At 42.3% G+C, this 23,942-nt stretch overlaps 1 protein-coding gene across 16 annotated transcripts in view; it reads left to right on the forward strand.

Moving 5' to 3' along the window:
- AAK1 (AP2 associated kinase 1) overlaps window positions 1-23,942 on the forward strand; it is a 168,145-nt gene that overhangs the window by 81,167 nt on the left and 63,036 nt on the right. For all 16 annotated transcript variants that reach the window (XM_065929007.1, XM_065929013.1, XM_065929011.1 and 13 more), the window contains exons 4-8: window positions 10,047-10,155; window positions 11,611-11,753; window positions 21,637-21,758; window positions 23,076-23,157; window positions 23,655-23,787. In XM_065929007.1, the coding sequence (XP_065785079.1) occupies window positions 10,047-10,155; window positions 11,611-11,753; window positions 21,637-21,758; window positions 23,076-23,157; window positions 23,655-23,787 (589 nt within the window). The remainder of the gene's footprint in view (window positions 1-10,046; window positions 10,156-11,610; window positions 11,754-21,636; window positions 21,759-23,075; window positions 23,158-23,654; window positions 23,788-23,942) is intronic.

A 23,942-nucleotide genomic window follows, 5' to 3' on the forward strand; every position in this document is an offset into this window, starting at 1 on the left:
AAATTCAGTTTTATGTACAAAATATTTAAGTGTACTTAGCAGGAGGAAAGGGAAAAGTACATCTACTTCACCTTCCCAGAAGCAGAAGTCTTCTGTTTATGCTTTTTTAAAAAGGAAACACTTGGACTTCCCTGGTGGTACAGTGGATAGGAATCCACTCACCAATGCAGGGGACAGAGGTTCCGTCCCTGGTCTGGGAAGATTCCACATGCTGTGGAGCAGCTAAACCTGCGAGCCACAACCACTGAAGCCCATGCACTCTAGAGCCCGAAAGCCACAACCACAGAAGCCCGTGCTCTCTAGAGCCCGGAAGCCACAACCACAGAAGTCCATGCTCTCTGGAGCTCATGCTCCGCATCTAGAGAAGCCATTGCAATGAGAAGCCCACGCAGCCCCCGCACTGCAACTAGAGAAAGCTCACTCTCACTCGCAATGATGAAGACCCAGCATAGCCAAAAATAAATTACTTCATTCACTTCTAAAAATAGATACTTTACATCATTTAGTAAGGCTTTTGAAGGAAGCAGAGATAAATACATGTATTCAACTTTTGAAACAATTCACTACTACTTTTAATCAAAAGTCCTGTGCAATATTTTTAACCCATACTAGACTCCAACTTCTGTCAAATAGAGGCTCAGCCCTACCTCTCTGAGTTATATGTGTATATAATACATATTGTTGGGATTTGCTTGAGAAAACACTGGAAGGATAGAAGAGAAAGAGGAATGGCAGAAGGGAAGAAGAAGGGAGAGAAAGAGGAGGGTTCCCTAAAGGAGATGAGGACTGGATTTGAAAATGCTTGTCTGCTATATTTTGGTGTTTGAATGTTAATATGTTACTCATTTTTAAATTAAATTTTAAGTGGTTTTATAGTCACTTAGATGAGTAAACAAGGATCCAAAGAGCCTTCAGGTTGAGTAAGGACAAGCCATGTGCTATCACTATCATGTCCTCCTTTGGGAAGGTTTTTGGATAGGGAGCTCATGGGAGTGCCATAGATCCAGTGACTGTGGACTGTGTCTTTGAATAAAGGCATTCACCAGAGATCTGTGAACAAGATGGAGAGTCTAGGCTGAATGCTAAGTGTAATTGCTACTGTTTGTAATGGTTTCTGATCAGTGATTTGCTATTAGTTCAGAGGGGACTTTCTAAGAAAAAAGCACTGCAGCTTACCATTAACTTTGTTATTTTACATTTAATAAATAACTTCTACTCTAAAGAAGTAGAAGACGCAACTGTCAGTTGTGTGCCTAGTATAAAGTTGAACAATATAATAACTGCATTGGATGATAGAACTAAGATCAAAATTATCCTTAAAATTGGAGCAATGGACTGATTATAATGAGATGAAATAGCAAGGTAAGGTCATATACTTGGGTTTTTACTTTGTTCTGATCAACCTTACAAGCACAGTTCTGGGAACGTAGAGATTAAATGCAGCGCAAATAGAAAAAAACTTAAAAGTTTTAGTGGTCAGTTAACTTGATATGATTTTATAGCATGATGTGGATGCCCCCCCCCCCCAAAATATAATTTTTAGCTACATTAATAGAGAGTGACAGTGCTGGTTTGCTCTTCATGAATCGAACCAGGCCTGCATTATTTCATGCATTCCCTGGGGCCAGTCTTATAGAAAGGATATAGACAGAATGAAGTGTTTAAATGTGGGAGCAGCCAAAATGGTGGTGTGACTAAAAACCATGTCAAAGAAAGTAGGTATTTTCAACCTAGAGAAGAAAAAAACTTCTAAGTTTTTTCTAAATAATAATATTTCAGTTGTTTGAAAAGTGAAAAAATAGACTCAACTTGTTCTTTTTGTTCTGAAGAAGACCATCTAGAATCAGGAGGTGGAAGCTTTTAGCTGGATGTAAAGAAGATCAACAGCGATGGCTGTCTGCAGATGGATTGAGGGCCCATGGAAGTGACATTAATCTAGGAAAACTTCTGGTCAAAAGGCTATAGCAGGGATTCATTCCATGACCTGCCTGACTGCTTTAGATCAGTGCTATTCAAAGGATCTTATTTTCTTTTTCTTTACTCCCGTGTATATTTTATTTTTTCCCATCTTGTCATAACTACTTTTCTTTGTAAATTGAGATGATTCATCCTTTTAAATATAAATATAATTTAAGGATAACTCAGGGACTTTTTTACTTACAATGTCATTCACCTATCACCATTTATCAAATTCCAGAATTTTTTCCCATCACCCTGAAAGGAAACCCCACACCCACTAGGAGTCACTCTCCATTCCCCCTACCCCCAGTCCTTGGCAACTATTAATCTACTTTCTGTTACTTACTCTGCATATTTCTTATAAAAGGGCTCATACAATAAGATCTTATGTCTGACAACTCTCACCTAGCTTAATGTTTTCAAAGGTTTATCCATGTTGTAGCATTTAAGTACTTTATTCCTTGCCCTGACTGTGTGATGTTCCATTTTATGGGTATGCATGCATGCACGATCAGTCGCTCAGTTGTGTCCAACTCTTTGCAATCCCATGGGCTGTAACCCATCAGGCTCCTCTATCCATGGGATTTTTCAGGCAAGGATACTAAAGTGGGTTGCCATGTCCTCCTCCAGGGGATCTCCCCAGCCAAAGGGTCGAACCCATGTCTCCTGCATGTCCTGTATTGACAGGTGGGTTCTTACCACTGAGCCACCTGGGAATCCTTTGTATGGGTATACCACATTTTGTTTATTCTGATGAACAGTTGGGTTTTTTTTCCACTCTTTGACTATTATGAATAATGCTGTTACGGACATCTGTGTACAAACGTTTGTGAACATAATGTTTCATTTTTCTTGGATATATACTTAGAGGTAAAATTACAAGGCAAAATGGTAACTTTACTTTTTGAGAAAATGCCAAACTATTATCCATAGAAGCAGCACTATTTATGTTCTACTGGCAATATATGCAGGTTCCAACCTCCATATCCTTGCTGACACTTTTCATTGTTTCTGTTTTTTATTACAGTCATTCTAGTTGTTATGAAGTGATAATCTTATAATTTTGCTTTGCATTTTCCTAGTAATTAATGGTGTTTAGTTCTTTCCATGTTTTTATCATACGCTCTTTGGAGAAATATCTATTCTGATTCTTTGCCAATTTTAACATTAGGTTGTCTTTTTATTGTTGAGTTTTATAAGAGTCATCTGTATAAAATGGATACTAGACCCTTATCAGATAACCCTTATCAGATTTGCAAGTGTTTCTTCCATTCTTTGCACTGTCTTTTTACTTTCTTGATAGTATCCTTTGAAGCAAAAATGTTTTTAATTTTGATGAAATGAAGTTTATCTGTTTTTTCTTTGATTGCTTATGGTTTAGATGTCAAATCTAAGAATCACTGACTAACCCAACATCATGAAGATTTGCACATGTATTTTTCTTTGAGGAATTTTTTAGATTTGTGGTTTGTTTTTGTTACTAAATTCAGGTTTGGTTGCTCACTGCTCAAAGGCAAACAATTGAGAAGCAAGTGTCAATAGAAAGGAACGGTGTTTTAAGGACTTCTCCGATGGTCCAGTGGCTAAGACCCTAAGCCTAATGCAAGGATCCCAGGTTTGATCCTTGGTCACGGAACTAGATTCCACATGCCTCAACTAAAAGAGCCTGCATGCTGCAGCTAGACCTGGCACAGCCAAATAAATAAGTATTTTCAAAAAAGAAAAGGAACGTGCTTTAATCAGAAAAGCTGACAATCTGAGGAGAAGGTGGACAATCTGGGGAGAATATGTCCCAAGACCAACTCTGAAGGTTCTGGTCAGCCATGACAGTTCGTAAAGCTGGAGATGGAAGGTGGGGGAAGAAGGGAGAATCTCAGTGAATCTCAAGTCAGGAGGTTGGGTTCTGCATCTTTCTCCATTGTGTTCAGGCTGCTGACTCCAGATGTTATCTTGCCATGTGATCTGCCTGCAAGACTGCTAAGGGGGCTGTTGGGGATAGAGAGCTAGTTATACTTTAACTACTTAATTCTTTTTCTTAATTTGGGGAAAGAATCAACAGGTTAATTAGGTTCTTTGAAAGTTGGAGGGAAACAGAAATGGGCAAACAGGAAAGAAGCAAAACAGTTGCTTTCAGTTCCCTACGGTCCAACATCATTCCATTTCTGTGGAATTAGGGCAAAGGTCCATCTTCCATAACTTCTTCATAGAAGAAGTTGACATAGGGAACCATATTCTCAGAGTGGAAGATGTCAGCATTTCTTGGCTGACAGTTTTAGTTGCCTACTTATATAGGCAGGCAGAGCAAGCTACAATTACTTTAATGCCCAGAATGATTCAGATTGTTTCGAGCAATAATGTTAATCCCATTCTCTTGAGGCCTGTTCTTGGAATTGTGCTAAACATAGATTCACTACTGCTCGAGATGGAGCAGCTTATGTCATGGACAGTCTGGTTCATCATGCAGTTAGTTTTTTTCCCTCTGGTGGCACTTATAGTATTTCTAAAACAACTCAGGAGTCTGCATCAGACACTGAGTCTGTGACTTTGTTGTCCTAATCATTAACTGCTTGGTTTTATACTTGCGGGGTGAGGGTGCCCTGCAGGGTTCTCCTTAGTTACATTTTGAGTAGTTGTGAGGTTTATGGTGTGAGGTAGGTATCCAACTTCATTCTTTTGCATATAGATATTCAGTTGTCCCAGCACCAGTTTTTGAAAACACTGTTCTCTTCCTCACTGAATTGTCTTGGCACCGTTGTCAAAAATCAGTTGGCAATCAATGTATGCTTCACTAGGATCTTGTGCTAGAACATAAATCAGTAAACTGCTTCCCTCATGGGTGGAGTCTCACTAGGAAAAGAAAGTCACCTTAGTGAGCAGATTGATTTATGTCCTGAAGCAAGCTTCTTATCTCCTTATGAACTTGTTTCTACTCAGAAAATGTTTTGGACCATATTTTGAGGAGTACTGCCCTAGATCTTTGGCACTTTAAGTGCCACTGACCAGGAATACCCTAGGCTGTCTCCCAAAGCTACCGGATTAGGATCTGTTTCCAAACAGAAGGCACCCCCCGCCCCCCCCCCCCAATTCACTTGCTCATTAAAGTCTAAGCAGCATGGCTCTGGAATCAGACTCTAAGTGACTTTTAAGATCTATTCTGTAAATACAGGATTAATTAATGAGTAAGACTTGGAAAAGGGAGAGTAAATGTAAGTGTAGGCAGGATTATAACTGGGGCTCATGTGGTAGAAATCCACGAGGGCCTCAGATACAACGACCTTCAGTAGAAATTCCAGTGCCAGTCCAGATCTCAAAGCGTTTCTTTTCACTATTGCACCGAATTTGATAGTTTTTGTTTGCTTGTGAATTATAGTTATAAAGGAAATTTAGAGTTATAGAGAATAGGTACAGAGAAAATTTAGAGTTATAAAGAAAAGGAGTGGGAGAGGAATAGTAAGACAGAAGACTTTTGCAAAGCAGCTTTGGGAAAGAAGCTTACTTTGGTTCAAACTGTTTGTGGAATCACAGTGCGATGCTAGAAGCTGGCAGCAATAGTGCTCTGTCATAAAATCAGAAATCATTGACTATTTGGGTAAATACACCTCTTTGGAAGCTTATTGTATGCAAATGCAAGCACTGTCAACATCAGGAATTTGCGGGAATTTGTCATGCTGATGTTCCAAGGAAGAGTGGTCTGAGCAAAAGATACAAAAGGAAGTTAGTTACATACCATACTCACTTGACTATTTTGAGGTGAATGACATTATTGATATGCTACTTAGAATGCTGTTTTCTTTGTTTTCTTGAACATAAACATGAAGGTTTTTATAGATGTACTTAGGATTGAGGCCTCTGTTCTCTTGTAAGGCTTTAAGATTCTTAGTAGGAATTTCCTGCTGCAGAAAATTTGAAGCTTGGGATAGAATGCTGTTCTGTGCTACAAGCACCATTAATTCAGTTCAATCACTCAGTCGTGTCCCACTCTTTGTGTCCTCATGGACTGTAGCACCTCGGGCTTTCCTGTCCATCACCAACTCCCGCAGCTTGCTCAGACTCATGTCCTTCGAGTTGGTGATGTCATCCAGCCTTCTTTTTCTTCTCCTCCTGCCTTCAATCTTTCCCAGCATCAGGGTCTTTTCAGATGAGTCAGTTCTTCGCATCAGGTGGCCAGAGTATTGGAGTTTCAGCTTCAGCATCAGCCCTTCCAATGAAGGACCATTGATTAGGACTATAGATAAAGTTTCTGATCATCTGTAGAATCTGGGTAGAAGGCCTTGTTTTCCAATGATGGTTTTTGTGTGTGTTGATGAAAAAAGTTTTTCATCACTTCAAGCATTTAACTATGAAAGTTACTAAGTTAACTACAAACACTTTAAATATCTATTCAGTAAGGTAGGTCTTCTAATAATGTTTATCAGTGTGATTTAATGTTAATTTAAAAATAAAGTTTAGAGATTTCCCTGGTGGTCCGGTGGTTACGAATCTGCCTTCCAATGCAGGTGACACAGGTTTGATTGTTGGTCGGGGAACTGAGATCCCACACACCATGGAGCAACTGAGCCCATACATTGCAACTGCTGAGCCTGCTTGCCACAATTAGAGTGTCTTTGTGCGGCCGTGAAAGATGGGACACACAACACAACAAAGATCGGAGTGCAACAACTAAGACCCGATGCAGCCAAATAAATAAATAAAAATAGTTTAGAATGACAGTACAGTGTCATTAGACTTATCACTGCTTCCATGATTTAATGTAATATATAAGCTGATTGTAGTTTAGCTGAACATTCACCACTCCTCTGAAATCAGATTTTGACTTAGCAAGTAGACTGTGATCTCAATACTCCAAATAATAGTTGTAACTGAGGACATCAGAACATCTTTCTATACCTTGCCTTTTCCTGAGTAAACAGGTAGTAACTGAGGTGCCTCCCCTGTGGGTTCCAGCCCAGACCTCTCCTGTAAGTGTGGGGCTGGTCTTTTAACTCAAACCAGGGAAAGCTTGGATATCCTCTCATCTGTTGCTGTTGAGAAGTTCTGTCACTTTGACCCTGAATATGAGCCTGTCTCAACTTGTATTAAGATTTTCTCTTGACCGTTTTCTACATTTCCTAGCCATTCAAACAGATCTTCTCTATCACTTACACACCAGTGACATTTTACTCCAAAATCTAAGATGTTTCCAAGCCATTAAAAGTAAAATGCCATTGTCTCCCTCCAAAGAGATGGTCTTTTCTACTTGAACGTGTATCTAGATCTTTGCAGAAGACATGGTGAATGGGAATTTGGCCTTGGACCAATCATCCAGTGTCGTGGCATACTTTTCTGAGATGCCATCTACAGATATTAATTATCCAGTGTGGGTCCTCTAATAGCTCTTGACCTCCTGTTGGCTCTACCAGTTGCTTTTTATTTTCCTTCCAGATTCTTAATAATTCCTCTTGGGGTGAGAGAAACTCAGAGGCAACTTTTCTGATTTTTATTTTCCCAAACAGTTAAATATAGAAACATGAGTCTTACTTTCCTTTCTGTGGACATTTGGAGGGCATGATCTTCTGCTCCATTTTAATTTCAAAGAAATCCTCTCTACATGTTCCTACTTCTAGCACTGTGTAAATGGAAACAAGTTCTAGAAGAGTTGATGAGGCTGAAAAACATCGAGAAGTACAGTCCTCTAAAACATGAGCCCTGAAATCACTTTCTGTTTAGAGAAACTTCAGTTCCAGCGGCTGCTTTTCTGTCTCATCATCTCCCTTGTCAATTATCCAGAGCAGTTGCTTGAAGCCTTTTATTTCTCTCATCAGTCTTCTTTCTCATTCCCTAATGCTTGGAAGATAATCTTGCATTCTACCCCAAAACAGAACAATGGATCTGAACGCCCTCAAATTCCCCTTTTCCCCCCAGCCTTAAACCAATATGCATATCCATCCTTATTTCCTTCCTGTTTGCCAGGAAAGAAATGTCTTTGAAAGACCAGTCCCTTTAATAGTATTCCTAATCCTGACCCTTTCTACTCAAAGGACCTTGTTCCATCAGTTATCCCCATCCTGTTCTGTATCTTAAAGCTTGTCTCTCCTGGCTCCTTCCACTCTCCAGTGCCCGGTCCTCTCCCACCCATTTCTTTCCCTCAGTGCTGCTCCATTTCAGCTCAGAATGTTCGGAAAGAGTCATCCGTAGTCACTGGTTCTAAGTACACAGCTCCCATTCTTTGCAAGTCCATTCCATTGTTCCTTCATTTTATTCCTTCTCCGAAACTGTTCTTGTCTAGATCTTCAGTGATTTCCCCATTGCCAGTAGAAGCAGTCCCGTTTCTACCTTTGCTCTACCTTTCAGAGACAGTAGTCGTTCTTACTCCTTCACTCAGAGGAAAGTGCTAAGGAATTTTCATTTGTATGCTCAGAGTTCAGGTGTGTTAGTTTGCTACTGTGAGGCCTCCTCTTGTTTTGGTATGTACTTTCTGATTAAAAGACTTTATCACTTGGAACAGCTGAGGTCTCCAGTCGGTGTGGTGATGGTTACTATTTTCATGGTTCTAATTGCCAAATTTGTGGTAACTCTTACAGAACCACATGTTTCTCGCTTCCTCCCTCCCGTTTATTGTTATTAAACAGAAGTAAAACAATTTATTAAAACTAGTTTAAAAATAGGGCCTTACTTTGTATTTGTGCATAAATCGTATTACCCAGCTTGCTCAGTTTTTGCTCACTGACCTTGGACTTTGAACATCATTTTCAAAAAGGTTTGCCTCTATGGATGTTGAAGTAACCATACCAAGGGATAAGGCAACTTTCAGGGTCTGAATGGGTCCTGAAACATGAGAGGTGCTCAGTATGTACTCATTGAAACATTAATTCCACGAGCAGCCCTGAGATATGCTGTTCCAACCAGAGAGCTGGAAACAACCCATCTTCTATCCCGGTTGGTTGGTTTGAAAGGCTTAATTGTGAGCAAAATGCTTGCCATTGTAGTCCCTCCAAAACTTTAAAAAGCAGTTATTCTTTTCATATATTTCCTGAAGAGAGAAAAACAGTATGAATAGTTTAAAAGTCAAGTTGAATTCACTTGTTGTTCTTACAACCAGGAAAAAAAATGATCAGTTTCATTTTTCTGAATTAAAAATTCACATATTTAAATAGTTCGTACTGTGGCTCTCCTCTAAGCCCCTCTGCAGTGTTTCTAGAGATGAGAGTCTTCGCTTCTGGCTTATAGGGAAGACTGATGCCCTGAGCAAGTAGTCAGCCTGTGACCATTTGGTTTTAGAATCTAGTTCAAGAGAACATTGAGCTCCAAAATCACTGCAGATGGTGACTGCAGCCATGAAATTAAAAGACGCTTACACCTTGGAAGGAAAGTTATGACCAACCTAGACAGCATATTAAAAGCAGAGGCATTACTTTGCCAACAGAGGTCCATCTAGTCAAGGCTATGGTTTTTCCAGTGGTCATGTATGGATATGAAAGTTGGACCATTAAGAAACCTGAGCACTGAAGAATCGATGCTTTTGAACTGTGGTGTTGGAGAAGACTCTTGAGAGTCCCTTGGACTGCGAGGAGATCCAACCGGTCCATCCTAAAGGAGATCAATCCTGGGTGTTCATTGGAAGGACTGATGTTGAAGCTGAAACTCCAATACTATGGCCACATGATGCGAAGAACTGACTCATTGGAAAAGACCCTGATGCTGGGAAAGATTGAAGGCAGGAGAAGGGGATGACAGAGGATGAGACAGTTGGATGGCATCACCAACTCAATGGACATGAGTTTGAGTAAACTCTGGGAGTTGGTGGTGGACAGGAAGGCCTGACATGCTGAGGTCCATGGGGTCTCAAAGAGTCAGACACGACTGAGCAACTGAACTGAACTCAGGAGAGCGTAATGGTTTAGTTGGGTTGTAGAGTTGCTCTTGAAGATCTTGGCCATGACTCTCAGAGGCCAGGGGAAATGTGCTCTTGACCCTGTTTCTTAGTCTGACCTCTGCTCACTGCCAGTGTCGGTCTGTGTATTTAAGTTGTCTGTGCTAATGGAAAAACCGGGCTCGCTCTGTCTCTGTTGGTGTCTGTAACGAATCATTTATTTCTCAACTCTTTATAGAGGGACCTATCGGGGCATAAGAACATCGTGGGTTACATTGACTCCAGTATCAACAGTGTGAGTAGCGGTGATGTGTGGGAAGTTCTCATTCTGATGGACTTCTGCAGGGGTAAGTACATGAGCCAGATCGTACGATCGAATTTCTGTAGGACTTTGTCAAGGGTGTGTGGTCATTGCAGTTAACGGAAACTGTACTCTAATGTATGTTGTTCTGGTTTTAAAGATTGGTAAACAAAGAGGCTGAGAGAGACAGCCTCCTGTGACTTCTTGGTTATTCTTACAATGGCAGAGATCAGTGGCACAGATACTGGTGGATAATACAGAACTCTAATTTTGTTAGGTTTTGGAAGGTTTGGTGCTTGTACGTGAATGTGGATGTATGAAGATGAGAATGAATGTGTTCTTTGTGATGCTTTAAAACAAATGATGAAGGCACATAATAAAGACCTGACTCCAGATGGACTAAAGAAACAGTTCAGCTTCCCTCACTCGTGTGTTCTCTTCTCCACCCACACCACCATCCTTGCACTGGGAGGGGAAGAATCCTTTTTGTCTAATGGAAATGACCCTCCTCTTCTTGCTCCAGTTGTGATTGCCAATAAGGCTCCATTCAAATCATGCTGCTGTTAACAGTAGTTAAGTAGTTGAAAGCTTAGCATTTTGAGCAGTATTTATCTTGGGAAACCCAGGCTGGAGCATGAATGTATTCAGAGTTGACTGTATTTCTTACAGCTGTTGTTGGGAGGTTCAGCTTTTTGGGTCACAGCAGCTGCCACTTACATTCTTGGGTCACTGTTTCACTGTTTGGTGCCCAGTTTTGTAATCACCCTTGGTTCCACTACCATTTTCCTTGCCTTTCAAGACACTGTCCATAAATTAAATATGTTGCTAATCCTAAAAACATGATGCTAACCAGTAATTTCAGCTTTTACTATAACAGCTGTTACCCTGACTTTATAAAATAGTACCACATTGTTTCCTCCTGCCCATTCCTTTTTGGACAGTTAAGTGTTCACAGATGAGGCAGTAGGAGAATCCAGGGAGCTGGGTAATTTTCTAAGCGAGGTCATCAGTCTTTCAGCCCTAGGGATTAAGTGTTGATGTAGCATTTCTGCAGACCAGGCAGCCAGCAGTAAAGCCAGAGAGACCAAGCTGTTCCTAAAATACAGGCTATCAAACTGTCTTCTTCCTCCTCCTGGGGTCTATTGTGCAATCTGATTCTTACTAAAAGATACAGCAAGTTGAACCCGTGGCCCCATCTGATGTACAACAGGGACAGTATAACCAGGCAACCAGAGCCAGGACCATGTTGTCAGTTCTGCTGCTAATCTTGAAGACAGAATGAGGGCAACTCACATCTGAGCTGCTTTATAAAATGAAGAAACTGTTTTGAAGCAGTAGAAAACAGGTCACAGGCTGGGAATCAAGATACTGGGGTTTAATCCTGACTCAGCCAGTAATTAGCCAAATCCAGGTTGCTCCTCTGTGGACAGCCATTCATTCTCTTGAATAAGTGAAGGGGCTGAATGTTAATTACCTTTCCTCTGCTCTGCACCCCTTTCAGGAGGCCAAGTGGTCAACCTGATGAACCAGCGCCTGCAAACAGGTTTTACAGAAAATGAAGTACTCCAGATATTTTGTGACACCTGTGAAGCTGTTGCCCGCCTGCATCAGTGCAAAACTCCTATTATCCACCGTGACCTGAAGGTAACAGATCACCCTGAAGCTTTCTTACGGAGTATTTTCTACTTGCTCCAGGAGTGGGGTAAATGTTATGGGGGTATGGGAAAAGTGTCAGGCTTGGTACCAAATTATGAGAGGGGAGAGAAAGCACAGAGAAAAAAATAAATAGCAGAACAGTACAGTATAATACAGCTTCCCAAGTGGTACTAGTGGTAAAGAACCCGCCTGCCAATGCGGGAGACATAAGAGATGCAAGTTGGATCCCTCGGTGGGGAAGATCCCCTGGAGGAGGACATGGCAACCCACTTCAGTACTCTTGCCTAGCGAATCCCATGGACAGAGGAGCCTGAGGGGCTACGGTCCATAGGGTGACAAAGAGTCAGACCCAACTAAAGCAGATTAGCACGCATGCTCATACAGTACAATACAGTATCAATTTTATTGTTAAGTAGCTTTCAGAAGTTCTTTATAATCATCAAATGCCTGAACACATCTTTGTTGTTTTTCCTAATAAGCTCCCAAATTCACTTTTTTAGGGTCATGAAGAGTAATATGCTAATTTAAAGTTTGTAAACAGCAGTGTCTAGTCTTTAAAGTCTATTTTATATTTTGTAAAATCCATTAATTGATAATTTTAAAATTTTGTCCTGCTAATTACTATTCCCTTGCGCTGGACCTTTTAAACTGTAATCACTTGACAGTGTTTGTTGAATGGAATTGGCACCTGGTTAGGATTCACTAGCATCTTTGGAACACTGACTATGTGCCATGTACTCTGTAAGACACTGTATGTGCACTGTCTCTTGTGTAAGAGACTTTCTTCTTTACATTTTATGGTCAGTGAAACTTAGGAGCAGAGAGGTTATGTGACTTAACTAAGGTCATATAACTAGGAAGGAACAGTACGAGAACTTGAATCCAACTCTTCTAATTCTAAATTGCAATTTCTTTTGATTATACTTACATTTCAAGAAACATGCTTCATGGCTTATATTTACATCAGCGTCCTCTACCATGCTTGTTAAATGCAGGCTGCTGGGTTCCCCACTGAATCTTTTGGGCCACAGTGTTTGTGATGGTACCAGGGAAGCCTGGGAGTTTTTATCTTAGGCACCCCAGGTGACTTTTGTATATTTTAAAGTTTGAGGATCACAGTAGCATACTAGCTTTTCTGTTATGACAATGTTTTTTAGTTTGTTTTAATTAAGATATAGTGCACCTACCATAAAATTTACTCCTTTAGAATATACACGTTGGTGGGTTTTAATATATTTACAAGGGTGTGCAACCATTACCATTGCCTAATTCCAGAAAATTTCATCTCCCTTCACTACCACCCCAAAAGCTTCATCAAAAATTTCATCACCAAAAAAAAAAATTTCATCACCACCACCCTCAAAAGCCTGTACCCACTAGGGGTCCCTTCTCATTCTTCCCTTAGCCCTGCCAACCACCAGTCTACTTTCTTTTGCTTATTCCAGACGTTTCATCTAAATGGGCTTGTATGGTATGTGACCTCTTTCACAAGCAGTGTTTTCAAGGTTCATGTATATTGTAGCATATATCAGTACTGCATTCTTTTTGTGATAACGTCCCATTGTGCAGACATATCACATTTTGTTAAATACTCAGTTAGTGGACATCTGAGTTGTTTCTGCTGTAGCTATTATGACTCAGGCTATTGTGAACATTCATGTACTAGGTTTCACATGAGTGCATAGTTTCAGTTCTCTTGGGTACACACCTTGGAGAGGAATTGCTGGATCATATGGTTACTCTAACTTTTTGAGGAACTGCCAGCCTATTTTCCAAAGGAACTGCACTATCTTACATCCTGCCAGCAACTCACAAGGTTCCAATTTCTTCACACTAACACATGTTTTTTCCCTGTTTTATTTTTCTGTCCTATTGAGTGCAAAGTCTCCAAATGCCTTAGACAGCCTTCTCCAGTGTACCTCTGCTCACAGACAGCCCCTTTTCTGAGCAGAACAAGTATACACCCGTGAATATTGTGAGCCTCACGTCATACAAAACATAATTCTGTGCAGACAGTGCAGATACAACATGGTCCCTATGCTTATGATGTAAAAGTATTGGTGAGAGCATATAAGTGAAATATTTGGAACTGAAACTTAAAGAAATGAAATACAAAACTCTATAGAACAAAGTGGTGAAGAAGCTCAAGTCTCTTAGTATGTGGTCGGATAATAGGATCTGGCAGTGGTGATTGGGATCTTCTAGAAATGTTGAATTTTGAAGGACTGGTGGGATATGGGTGGTCACAGAGAGGCTGAAGAGTATTTCAGGCAGAGAGTAGGGCCTAAGGACCGCCGAGGGGAGGGAACAAGAAGGTGTTTGAAGATGAGGAGGTGCGTAAGGGCCTGGTACCTGGCTAGTTACAGAGCAGGCCAGAGTGGCTACAGGCCACTGCTCTAAGAATGTAATGACACTCCTTTTTTTTTTTTTTAATACACTTGATTTACAGTGTTGTGTTAGTTTCAGGTGATGACACTTTTTTCCTAGTTGTCTTAACATTGAGTGAAATTCTTGGGCCTGTTAGTGTATATTTCAAAATAAGCAATGGCACCAACTTTTTAGGACCTGATCTTTGTCCCTGCTACATGTCTTGAAGAAGAGTTTGCGAGGGGCCAAGGAAAAGGTTGGAGAAGTGTGGCCTGGCTGTATCAGCACTGCTTCTGTGACCCGTATGAGCTCGGGTCCCTCCAGAGTCCCATTCCACCCCTCCATGTCAGATGGGGTTCGATTTCATATGAGAACTCTGGTTCTGTAGCCACGTAACTGGCACCGACCGAGTTGTAAGCTCTGTAAGTAATAAGCATCCTTCATATTTCCAGATGTACAGGACGTCTTTCCATCTCCGACTTGTTCTCGTCCCGTTTCCATCCCCGTCTTGCTCTCCTCCCTGTAGTCTTTTACTCCTTTGTGACTTTTCCCTGACCTCATGTTCTCCTGGACCCTCAGGCTCCTGGGTTGCTCCTCCCATTCACTTGGCCTCAGAGCCTCAGCTTCCTCTGTGCAGCGGAGAGAACAGCACCGGCCTTGTTAGGGCCCAGATAGGGCTAAAGGAGAACATGCGGGTCAGTGAGCGGGCACATCCTTGGCTCAGAAAACTCTGAGTGGACACCTAGGAAAGTGAGAGCACGGAAGAGGCCAAGAGGACCACAGAGCATTGTTTTAGAGAGTGCTACTTGTACGTTTTTAAACAAAGTCTTCCTTCATTGTCACTTTTTCAACATTTATTGGACTAAACAAGGCCTCAGTGATCATCACTTCACACACATAAATAGCACCTGCCCAATTTCTGGGTGGCCGGCACATTAGTGCCCCGTGGTGCTGCCTTGAGGTGGTGGAGAAGGTCGCCCGTGACGGGAACCTGAGGCAGAGTTCAGCATCTTGCCTGGGGACATAGTAGGTGGTTGGCCTCAGGCAGCCAGAGCCCAGACTCTTCCCTCGCTGCTCTGAACAGCCTGTGAGATGTCTCAGCAGAGGACGTGGGAGCACACTGGAATCTGAGGGTGAGGCCAGGCCATGAGTGAGTGGCTGCTTCACTGTCTTCCCAGCCTGCCTTAGGCCCTGGCCCTTGCCCCTCCGTCACCCTTCACTCAGGGCTAAGAACGCAGTAATTGCGTTCAGTCAGTATTGAAGACCACCAAGTATGCCACTGGTTTGCCACATGTGGTTCAGGAGACTTTGTTTCCTCTTCTCGACCTTGGAAACAAAACGTACGTAGGGGCCCCTGGAAGGACACCCTGTGATTGGTCTAGAGGAGTCCTGTTGCTGTTGATTTTAGTCATTGATTCCTACCTGGTTTTTTTTTTTTTTTTTTTTTTGATAATGGTTTCCCAAACTCCCCAAATCTAGGTGCCATCTAGACGCTTTTGCTGGCCTGTTAGATTCTGTTGATTTCTACTACTGTGTGCTTGGCGGGCAGTCACATCTGCCTGCTGCAGTGCCAGCTTGCTAGGCAGGAGTGAGAAGTCCCCTGGACCTCCTGTTGCCCTGTCTCTGTCATTGCGTCACAAGGCCTTGGCCACTCTGCACTCCCTACCACGCAGTGTCCAGAGCCAAGAAGTTCTTTGTTCTCCTCTTGGTCAGAGAACGTGCCCGTGGCCAGTCTCTTGGTTGCTTCTGTGTGACCCGAGTTTCCACGTGATGAGGAGGCGCCCTTGGGAGTAAGTCCATGGGACACAGGAAGGCACACAGACCAGGCCAGCTGTGGACCCCCGTGCTGAGCCAATGCCACCCTGTGGGAAGCTGAGAAGGCCCCTCTTGCCCTGCCCACCACGTGTGTGGTCTTTCTTTCAAATTCCAGAGAGGGCATAAGCTGACAGCAGCCCCTGTCCTTAAGCAGCGTGTGTTCTAAAAAATAACCGAAACAGAAGTTCTGGTCTTTACTGAATGTTTCTCCTCAAATACGTTATTTTACATTTTCATTATTTCCTCCCTTTTTAAAATTGTCTCTCTGAGGATTGATAGAGATCTTCATTGCAAATAGAATTGTGTTCCTGGGAAGGTCACGTAAGTCAGCGCTTTCCTTTTACCAACAGGGTATCCTCTGCTCAGAAAGGCTGTGACCTGCACAGCAAACTCATTGATCAGACCAGAACAAAGGCCAAGGTTTTTGACCCTCAAGGTGGTGTTTGTTTGTTTGGGTTTTGCTATATTTTACCTTGCTGTTTGCCCAAGCATTTAAGAAAGGGGATAAAAGGGTTAAGCCTTAGTAAGTACATTCTAGGTTGAAAAAGTCTTGAATGTCTCCTCATCTGTCAGAAAAGAGATTTTGGATCTCATGAAGTACAGTAGGATAAAGATTCTTGTCCTATTTTTGGAATCACAGGTTGGAAAACCTGCATTCACCGAGTGCTCCACAATTTCCAGTGGTAATAAACTCTGTAGCAGAAATGCCTGGATGCTGTTTTGTTTGGTGAAGAGGTTGGGAGGAGGTGGCTTTCTAGATGTTTTATTTGAAGCTGTGAGCAGAGTTCGGGAGTGATAGCTTTAATAATCCTCTCAGGCTGATTGCGGAATAAGGTCAGTAGCTTAAACGCTCAACAAGCTTCTAGATGGGAGGTTGTGAGCGATGGTAACCAGCGTGCACCTGACTTCCTAAAGGATGTGGCCACAAACAAAGTCACCACGCAGGTTCTCTGAAGCTTCCAGACGCTGGTGTATGACCCTCCAGTTGGTTGTCGCCCTTCCTCACTGAATCCCTCTCGGCCCCGGTCATCTCACACTTGGACAGCCGTACCTGCCCTCGTTGTCTCCCTTCTGTCATGTCAGTGCAGCCGGGGAGGGTGCAGTCCCTGCGGTGTGACAGCCTGAGCCCAAGTGCCCTCGCAGCCTTGTGACCTCTGCCTGCAGTCCGTTCTCTCACGTGTCAGGCGGGACAGTGAGGCCTTGGAAGAATGTCATGAAATACGTGGGGCAGCGTTGGGCCCCATGTAGTAAGTGCTGCTAGCTGCTGACACCATTTTGTTACTCTCTTCCCCCCATGCCTTCCTGTTCTCGGTTCCACTTAACCTGCGTCTTGCACTTTCTCCAAGGCCCAGCTTTATCTCGTCTCCTCATTCACGAGAGTGCTAGCCCACCGTATGTCCGGTCCCATGTTTTTAGTTTTCCAGTCCCCACGACGGTGCTGCCCCAGCCACAGAGGCCTGTCTCTGCTTCAGTCTCCTTCAGTCTCCCTACAGGTGCCCTCACCACCGCGCCTCCCAGCTGGCCGGCCTCTAAGGAAAATGCTCATCCCCCAGATTGTTCATGGTGGCTCCCCTCACCAGAGTGGCCTTGCCTGAACCTGCTGTTTACAGTGGCATCCATCTTAACTGACATATATTTAACCTGCTGAGGTTTTTTTCCGCAATATTTATCAGTACCAGGCAATTATACTTTTTTTTTTTTTTAAATCATCAGCTGGACTCTAAGCTCCAGTCACAGCCTTATTTGCAGAATTTAGAAAAGTACTTGGCACATGATAGGTTGTAGTAGGAGTTCAAATGTATTTCTCTAATAAAGGAATGATCTCACATGTGCACAGGGAGACTTACAGTGCGCTTTCATGGTCATTCTCTTCCTGTTTCATAAGAACAGTCATAGAATTATTACCAGCTTTACATTACGGATAAGAAACCTGCCCAAAGAGGTTTAAAGGTTTATTCAAGGCCAAACATCTGCATTAGTCCCCAAGGTCTTCTGAACCCCAACTCCAACGTGGTTGCCGCACATTGTGCTCTGTGCTAAGTGTTTTGTTAGTGACCGTGCTGGCGATGATGGAGGGCAGCAGCCTCCAAGGGCAGCTTGGAGGTAGTCACAGGTGTCACAGGTCTCAGAGACAGACGACGAGGGGGCGGAGCTGTGGCTGCTGCCAGGCGGTTTCACCTCCGTAATCTCACCTGATCCTCCCCACAGAATTTCACCGTGGCCAAAGCAGGAATTACTGTTCTCATCTGCATCGATAGTTCTTTGATATTTCTCAGGCTTTCACTCCATTGATATCTCTGGTTCTCTTGTCTGTTTTTGAACACACCCTTAATTTCTAACTGGTTTTCCTATGAATATAGTTCTATACAGTGGTATCTTTGTGGAAGGGAGGGAGGCAGGGTGGGGACCAGGTTAAATGTAGCATAATTCCTGAGTTCCGTCAGTCAAACTAACCAGAAATACAAACCAAGTTTTTAAGGTCTGTGTAGAAAACAAAAACAAAACCTCATTGTGCATCATCTTTATTCTGTCTTTTGTCTACTCAGTTTTCCTCCCTTCCCCAACACTGATTTTGGTCCCTAGAATGCCCTTGTTTGTGTTTTGATATGAGTTGACTGTTCAGTTTTCTAGATTGTATATTCTAGGATTAGAAGTATAGCATTTGATTTGGGAAGGGACTACTCACATCCAGTAGGAGAAGCATGGTTTCATATGATCCCTGTAGGGTCGTAGAGGCCAGCAAGGAGGGTTGTTGCTGACAGACACTGAATAAAGGAGTTAGAGGTCCCTTATGTGTGTAAAATATTGGGCTGGGTATTGTAAGGGACACATGGGCAGAATATAATTATAGACCAGAGGTGTCAATTTCTCTTCAGAGGGCCAAAGAATAAATATTTTAGGCTTGTCAGCTGTATAGGCTCTGTCTCTACTGCTTGACCCTGCTGTTGGAGCGCAAAAACAGCCATAGACAAGAGGCCAAGTAACCTATGGGCATGGCTTGGTTTGGCCAGGTCTCACTTTGTCAACCCTTCCTAGCGGTAGTAAGTTCTGTAGATTTTTGTAGGGTGGCCAGGGAGTGTTTTCCTGAGGAGTTATGACTTGAGCAAGGCCTTGAAGAATGGCTAGGAGTTGACTAGCAGAGAGGGAGCAATTGAATAAAAAGACAAACTAGTCATTGTAGGAAATGCTTAGGAAACATTGAGCAAATCAGCCTGACTATTGTTTGGACATTTGGTTCCTCATTGACTGGATTCCTATTATAGGGGCATTTCTGAACTTAAAGAATTAAGAAACCCCGTCCTTATGCTTGTATCCAGGACATTGGGTGAGCGTAGTCATCCCTACCAGGTAGGAGGGTGGAAATGGGGGGTGGGGGGGGGCTTTGAGTAATTATTCTGCCTCCTGCCCTGGCAGAAGGGCATTTACCTGTCCTTCTCTAGAGTTGGATTGCCTAGGTGCACTTCCTTGCTTAATCACTGTGAGCCTCATTTTCTCTGTCTGTATAATGGGGATTATTATTATATTGTTACTGTAAGGATTGAATGAGATAATCCATGTAAACTGATGAGACAATCAGTAAATAGTAGCTATTCTTTTTAAAACCTCTAAATTCCATTGGAAATATTAGTGTTGCCTTGTTGGAATTATTTTAGATTCCTGAAGTGAGTATATGTTCAGGATAGCTTGACTGTTTGTTTCATTTTGTGTAAATAGATTAATCTGATGAGCATTATAAAAAGCTGTAGACAGTAGAAATATTTGCCTGATGCAGTCTTGTCTTTGGGGAACAAGTCTCTCCTAAGAATTGTTAACCACAAGAGCATATCCACCCAAGTTTATGGTCATAGTTCACACTGCTTGGGTGTCTAAAAACACCAAGGTCAAAACTGTAGTGCCTACAATTTTGTGAAGTGATTGTAGGTTATTAGTTCCCTAGGTGCATAAGTATGTTATTCCTGGAGGAGTAATAGACCTTAAACTCAGGCCTCTTAAGGCTTCCCACAGATGAATTCCAAGGAACACGAATTAACAACAACAATGACAAAACCCCTCACAATAATGTATTGTGAGTGATACTCAGTTGGAATAAGGAATAATAAACTGTAGAGTCAGTTTTCAAAGACTTTAGGTATTATATTTATAAAATGCAGACTATAAACATTTTTATAATATATAATCCTAGAAAAATTAAATGGAAGTATAGAAACAAGAGACATCATAATTGACAAGATATTTTTAAAAGAACTACTAGTAGTAGGGTCCTGGGTATTTGGTGGCTTCTGTCTTATTTCCGATAGCCTCTCTCTCTCTCTCTCTCTCTCTCTCTCTCTCTCTCTCTCTCTCTCACACACACACACAAACACACACACACAGTGTCATATATATTTCTCCTTTTCAGTTTATTCCATTCAACAAACATTTTCTATTCCAAGCATTATGTTAGGCATTGGTAGAGAAGATGACAAATATCTTTGCTTGTTTTTAAGGAGCTTCTAGTCTACTCTTACCTTTGTTTTCCAAAGGCGATCAGTCTTTGAAAGACTGACGACAAAAGATAATGGAGGCCACAGATTTATCGACCTAACAAGATTTTTTGGCTACCATTTTACTGCCCACACATAGCCAGGTCTGTCCTCCAGCACACCAGTCAGCTCAATTCACCTCTGCCAAAAATTAATGCATCTTGAGTACAGTAGTGCCCATGTTTTGGAGTTGTTATATCTTTGGCAGACTCCTTTGACACCAAGAATTTCTCTAGATTCTGATCTTTGGAAGCTGACTCCTACCCAGAACTCCTAACTCACTGCCCAGAGAATACACCTACAAAAATAGAAGGATGGTACTTTGAGAACTGTGCATTTGCCCACAGGCCTTTGATCACTTTGAGAAATAACTAAAATATAGGAAATATTTATTAGTTCAGAAAATCCTAACCTACCATGGTAAAGAAACTGATATGTATGTTTAGAAGGTCTAAATGAAATCACTGATACCAGGAAGAACCAAGTACTGAAGGAATATAGGGAAAGGGTGACATTTTTCTGAGGATGGCTTCAAGGAAGAAATGGCATTTGAACTAGAGTGGTTCAGACAGTAAACAATCTGTCTGCAATGTGGGAGACCCAAGCTCAATCTCTGGGTTGGGAAGATCCCCTGGAGAAGGGGATTGCTACCCTCTCTCATATTCTTGCCTGGAGAATCCCATGGACAGAGGAGCTTGATGGACTTTTAGTCCATGGGGTCACAGAGTCAATCACGACTGAGCTACTAACAGTTTCCCTTTCACTTTTGAGAGATGAATGGGATTTTGATAGTTGGGTAAGGAGCTGGTAATTATTGGAAGCACTCTAGACTGAAAAAAAGATACAGTCTTGAAAGTACTGTAGGAGGACTGTTTCTGCAAAGGTGAGAAGTATGGCTAGAAATCTAGAAAAATGGAACTCTTTGCTTTCCCACTGTGGAATTTCCTCTTCAACACTCTGCCTCCCACTCTAATTTTCCCCTGTTACTGTGCATCTTTTTTTATTTCACTTGGAACGACCCCTGTTGATATACTTGGAGGAGAATAACTTTCCTATGCACATTAATGAGATTATCAGAAATAAAACCTTTATGTGTAATGTACACCAAATTTTCAAACCAGTATTAAATGATATCTTGGAATGGGCGGTTGCACAATGTTTTTCAGGTTGAGAATATTCTCTTGCATGACCGAGGCCACTATGTCCTGTGTGACTTTGGAAGTGCTACCAACAAATTCCAGAATCCACAAACAGAAGGAGTCAATGCAGTAGAAGATGAGATTAAGAAGTAAGCTTTTCCTCCTTTCTCAGAGTTTTATCCATTATTGGATCAGCAATTTTACTTTCAACTTATGATTGAGAGGGTCAGGGTGAAAAGACAGTGGTGCCAGTCAGTTGCCCCTCATCTCAGAACATCAAATTGGTGGTTGGGTTGTTTGATTTTTAGGTGGAGGATAGGGAGGGGATTCACAATCATTGATCGGTGGAGTAAAACGAAGGAATTTTATAGCACTTTATCAATGGTCCTATGGTACATAGATCTTTTGATTTTCATCCCAAAGCCCTTAAAAAGGTGCACACACTGTGGAAGTACTGTGATGTCTTTCAGTGGGATCACAGCAGCTGTGACATTACCAGTCAGTTGGTTGTGCTTTTTACTGAACCCTAAATTGGTGTTTATTTCTTCCTGCTCATAAGGAGCTAACCTGCAATTTAGTGAAATTAATGGTGAGTAGGGCTATTAAAGTCTCTAAGACATTGAATCACTGACTTCCATGAGAAACAGCTTCTTTAGATTTGTTACTCCAGTAAGAACTTGGGCCGTTTTCCCCTGTTGTCCAGAGTGTTAGATTTTTCCCAGGCAGCAGCACTGACTATTACTGCTAACAAATCAGCAGTGTAGAGTGCGCTGCTATCCTGATCCTTTCCTGCTTCACCTTTGGCAACCCAGCCTGGGGCAGGAGGACTTCTGGTCCAAGGCCCTGCTGGGCATCTAAGCCACAGAGCCCTCTGGGCTCCAGAGGCTCAAGCAGCACAAATTGCAGGCTTGTTATCACTAACTCTCACTTTGAAGATAAACTTCCACTTCTCTTTTCTTGAGCCAGAGAAGAGAGAAAAGCTATTCTCTCAGCCCTATTCCATCAGCAAAGATCCATCCACCTCTGGGCCCACTTCCTGCCTAGCCAGGGCCCATTTTCTATCCTGAGTGTCCCAGCCAGTGTCACATCTCTGTGTCGAGCCGCATCTAAGGAGATTACTGTATATTTTAAAAAACAAACCAGCCAAATATAGTGTCAGACAATAAGGATTTATAGGAGACAGTTTTGTTACTTAGGGACCCATGGAAAGTTGCCTTTAGGGTTTATTTAAAGCCTTAGTGTCTGCATCCACCTGTCTTAGAGAGGGAAAACGGCGGCCTGAGGGCGTGGTGTGTGCCGAGGACAGCCCTTCATTCCACCTGCACTCAACGTCCCGTGCTCTCTTCTCCCGAGTGCTCCCAGGGAACTTGACTCTAATACATATATTTTTTAAAAAGTACTCTGCTACCCCCGGTTTTTAATTATAGCACTGACACATTTAACAAAAACGAATCTCCTGATTGCAGGTACACGACGCTGTCCTATCGCGCACCGGAGATGGTCAACCTGTACAGTGGGAAGGTCATCACCACGAAGGCAGACATCTGGGTAGGTGTCAGCTAGCCTCTCCCCCCTCAGATGGCAGTAGTCTCGGCTGTAAACTCCCCAGCCACCCAGACAGTGCCGTAGCCAGAGTGGTCACTGTGCCGCATCCCTGCCTACTTACCCCTCAGGGTTGTTCTTGCCTCGAGGTGATCAGCCACTGCTTCTTGAAGCCTGTCAAAGACAATGACTTCAGACCTCTGGGAAAGTTATTCAGGTCACCTGCCCTTTACTTAGGTGATTTTCACATGTGTTACTAGTTCTTAAGGGCAGAACCAGTGGAATACTTGTTCTCTTTTGAAGCACAATTGGGTAATGATGGTAGAAATAATCTGACAGGTAAATAGTGATGTTGGGTTCTAAATTCAAGTTTCGAATAGATTAATAATGCCTAGTGTTTAGATCGGTTAGTAAATGTGGATGGTGCCAGTATCTCTCAGTAATCGCATTTTCAGTTATGGTAAATAAACCTCTAGTAGCACTCCGCTTCTCTTATTTTTCAGGCTCTGGGATGTTTGTTGTATAAATTATGTTACTTCACTCTGCCATTTGGGGAGAGTCAAGTGGCAATTTGTGATGGAAACTTCACAATTCCTGATAACTCTCGATATTCCCAAGACATGCACTGCCTAATTAGTAAGTATTTTAAGGTTCTGGTTTCATATTTTTACTTCTGATCTCTAGAAATGGAATGGAAGATAAAGGGGTTAGAGTCTAGGAGTGATGAATTGAATGGAAAAATAAAGAAATTAATTGATAATGGTTGGTTGCTCAAAGATCATGTAACGGTG

The sequence above is a fragment of the Muntiacus reevesi genome, chromosome 3, assembly GCF_963930625.1.
Source record: "Muntiacus reevesi chromosome 3, mMunRee1.1, whole genome shotgun sequence".
In the NCBI taxonomy this organism is placed as follows: domain Eukaryota; kingdom Metazoa; phylum Chordata; class Mammalia; order Artiodactyla; family Cervidae; genus Muntiacus; species Muntiacus reevesi.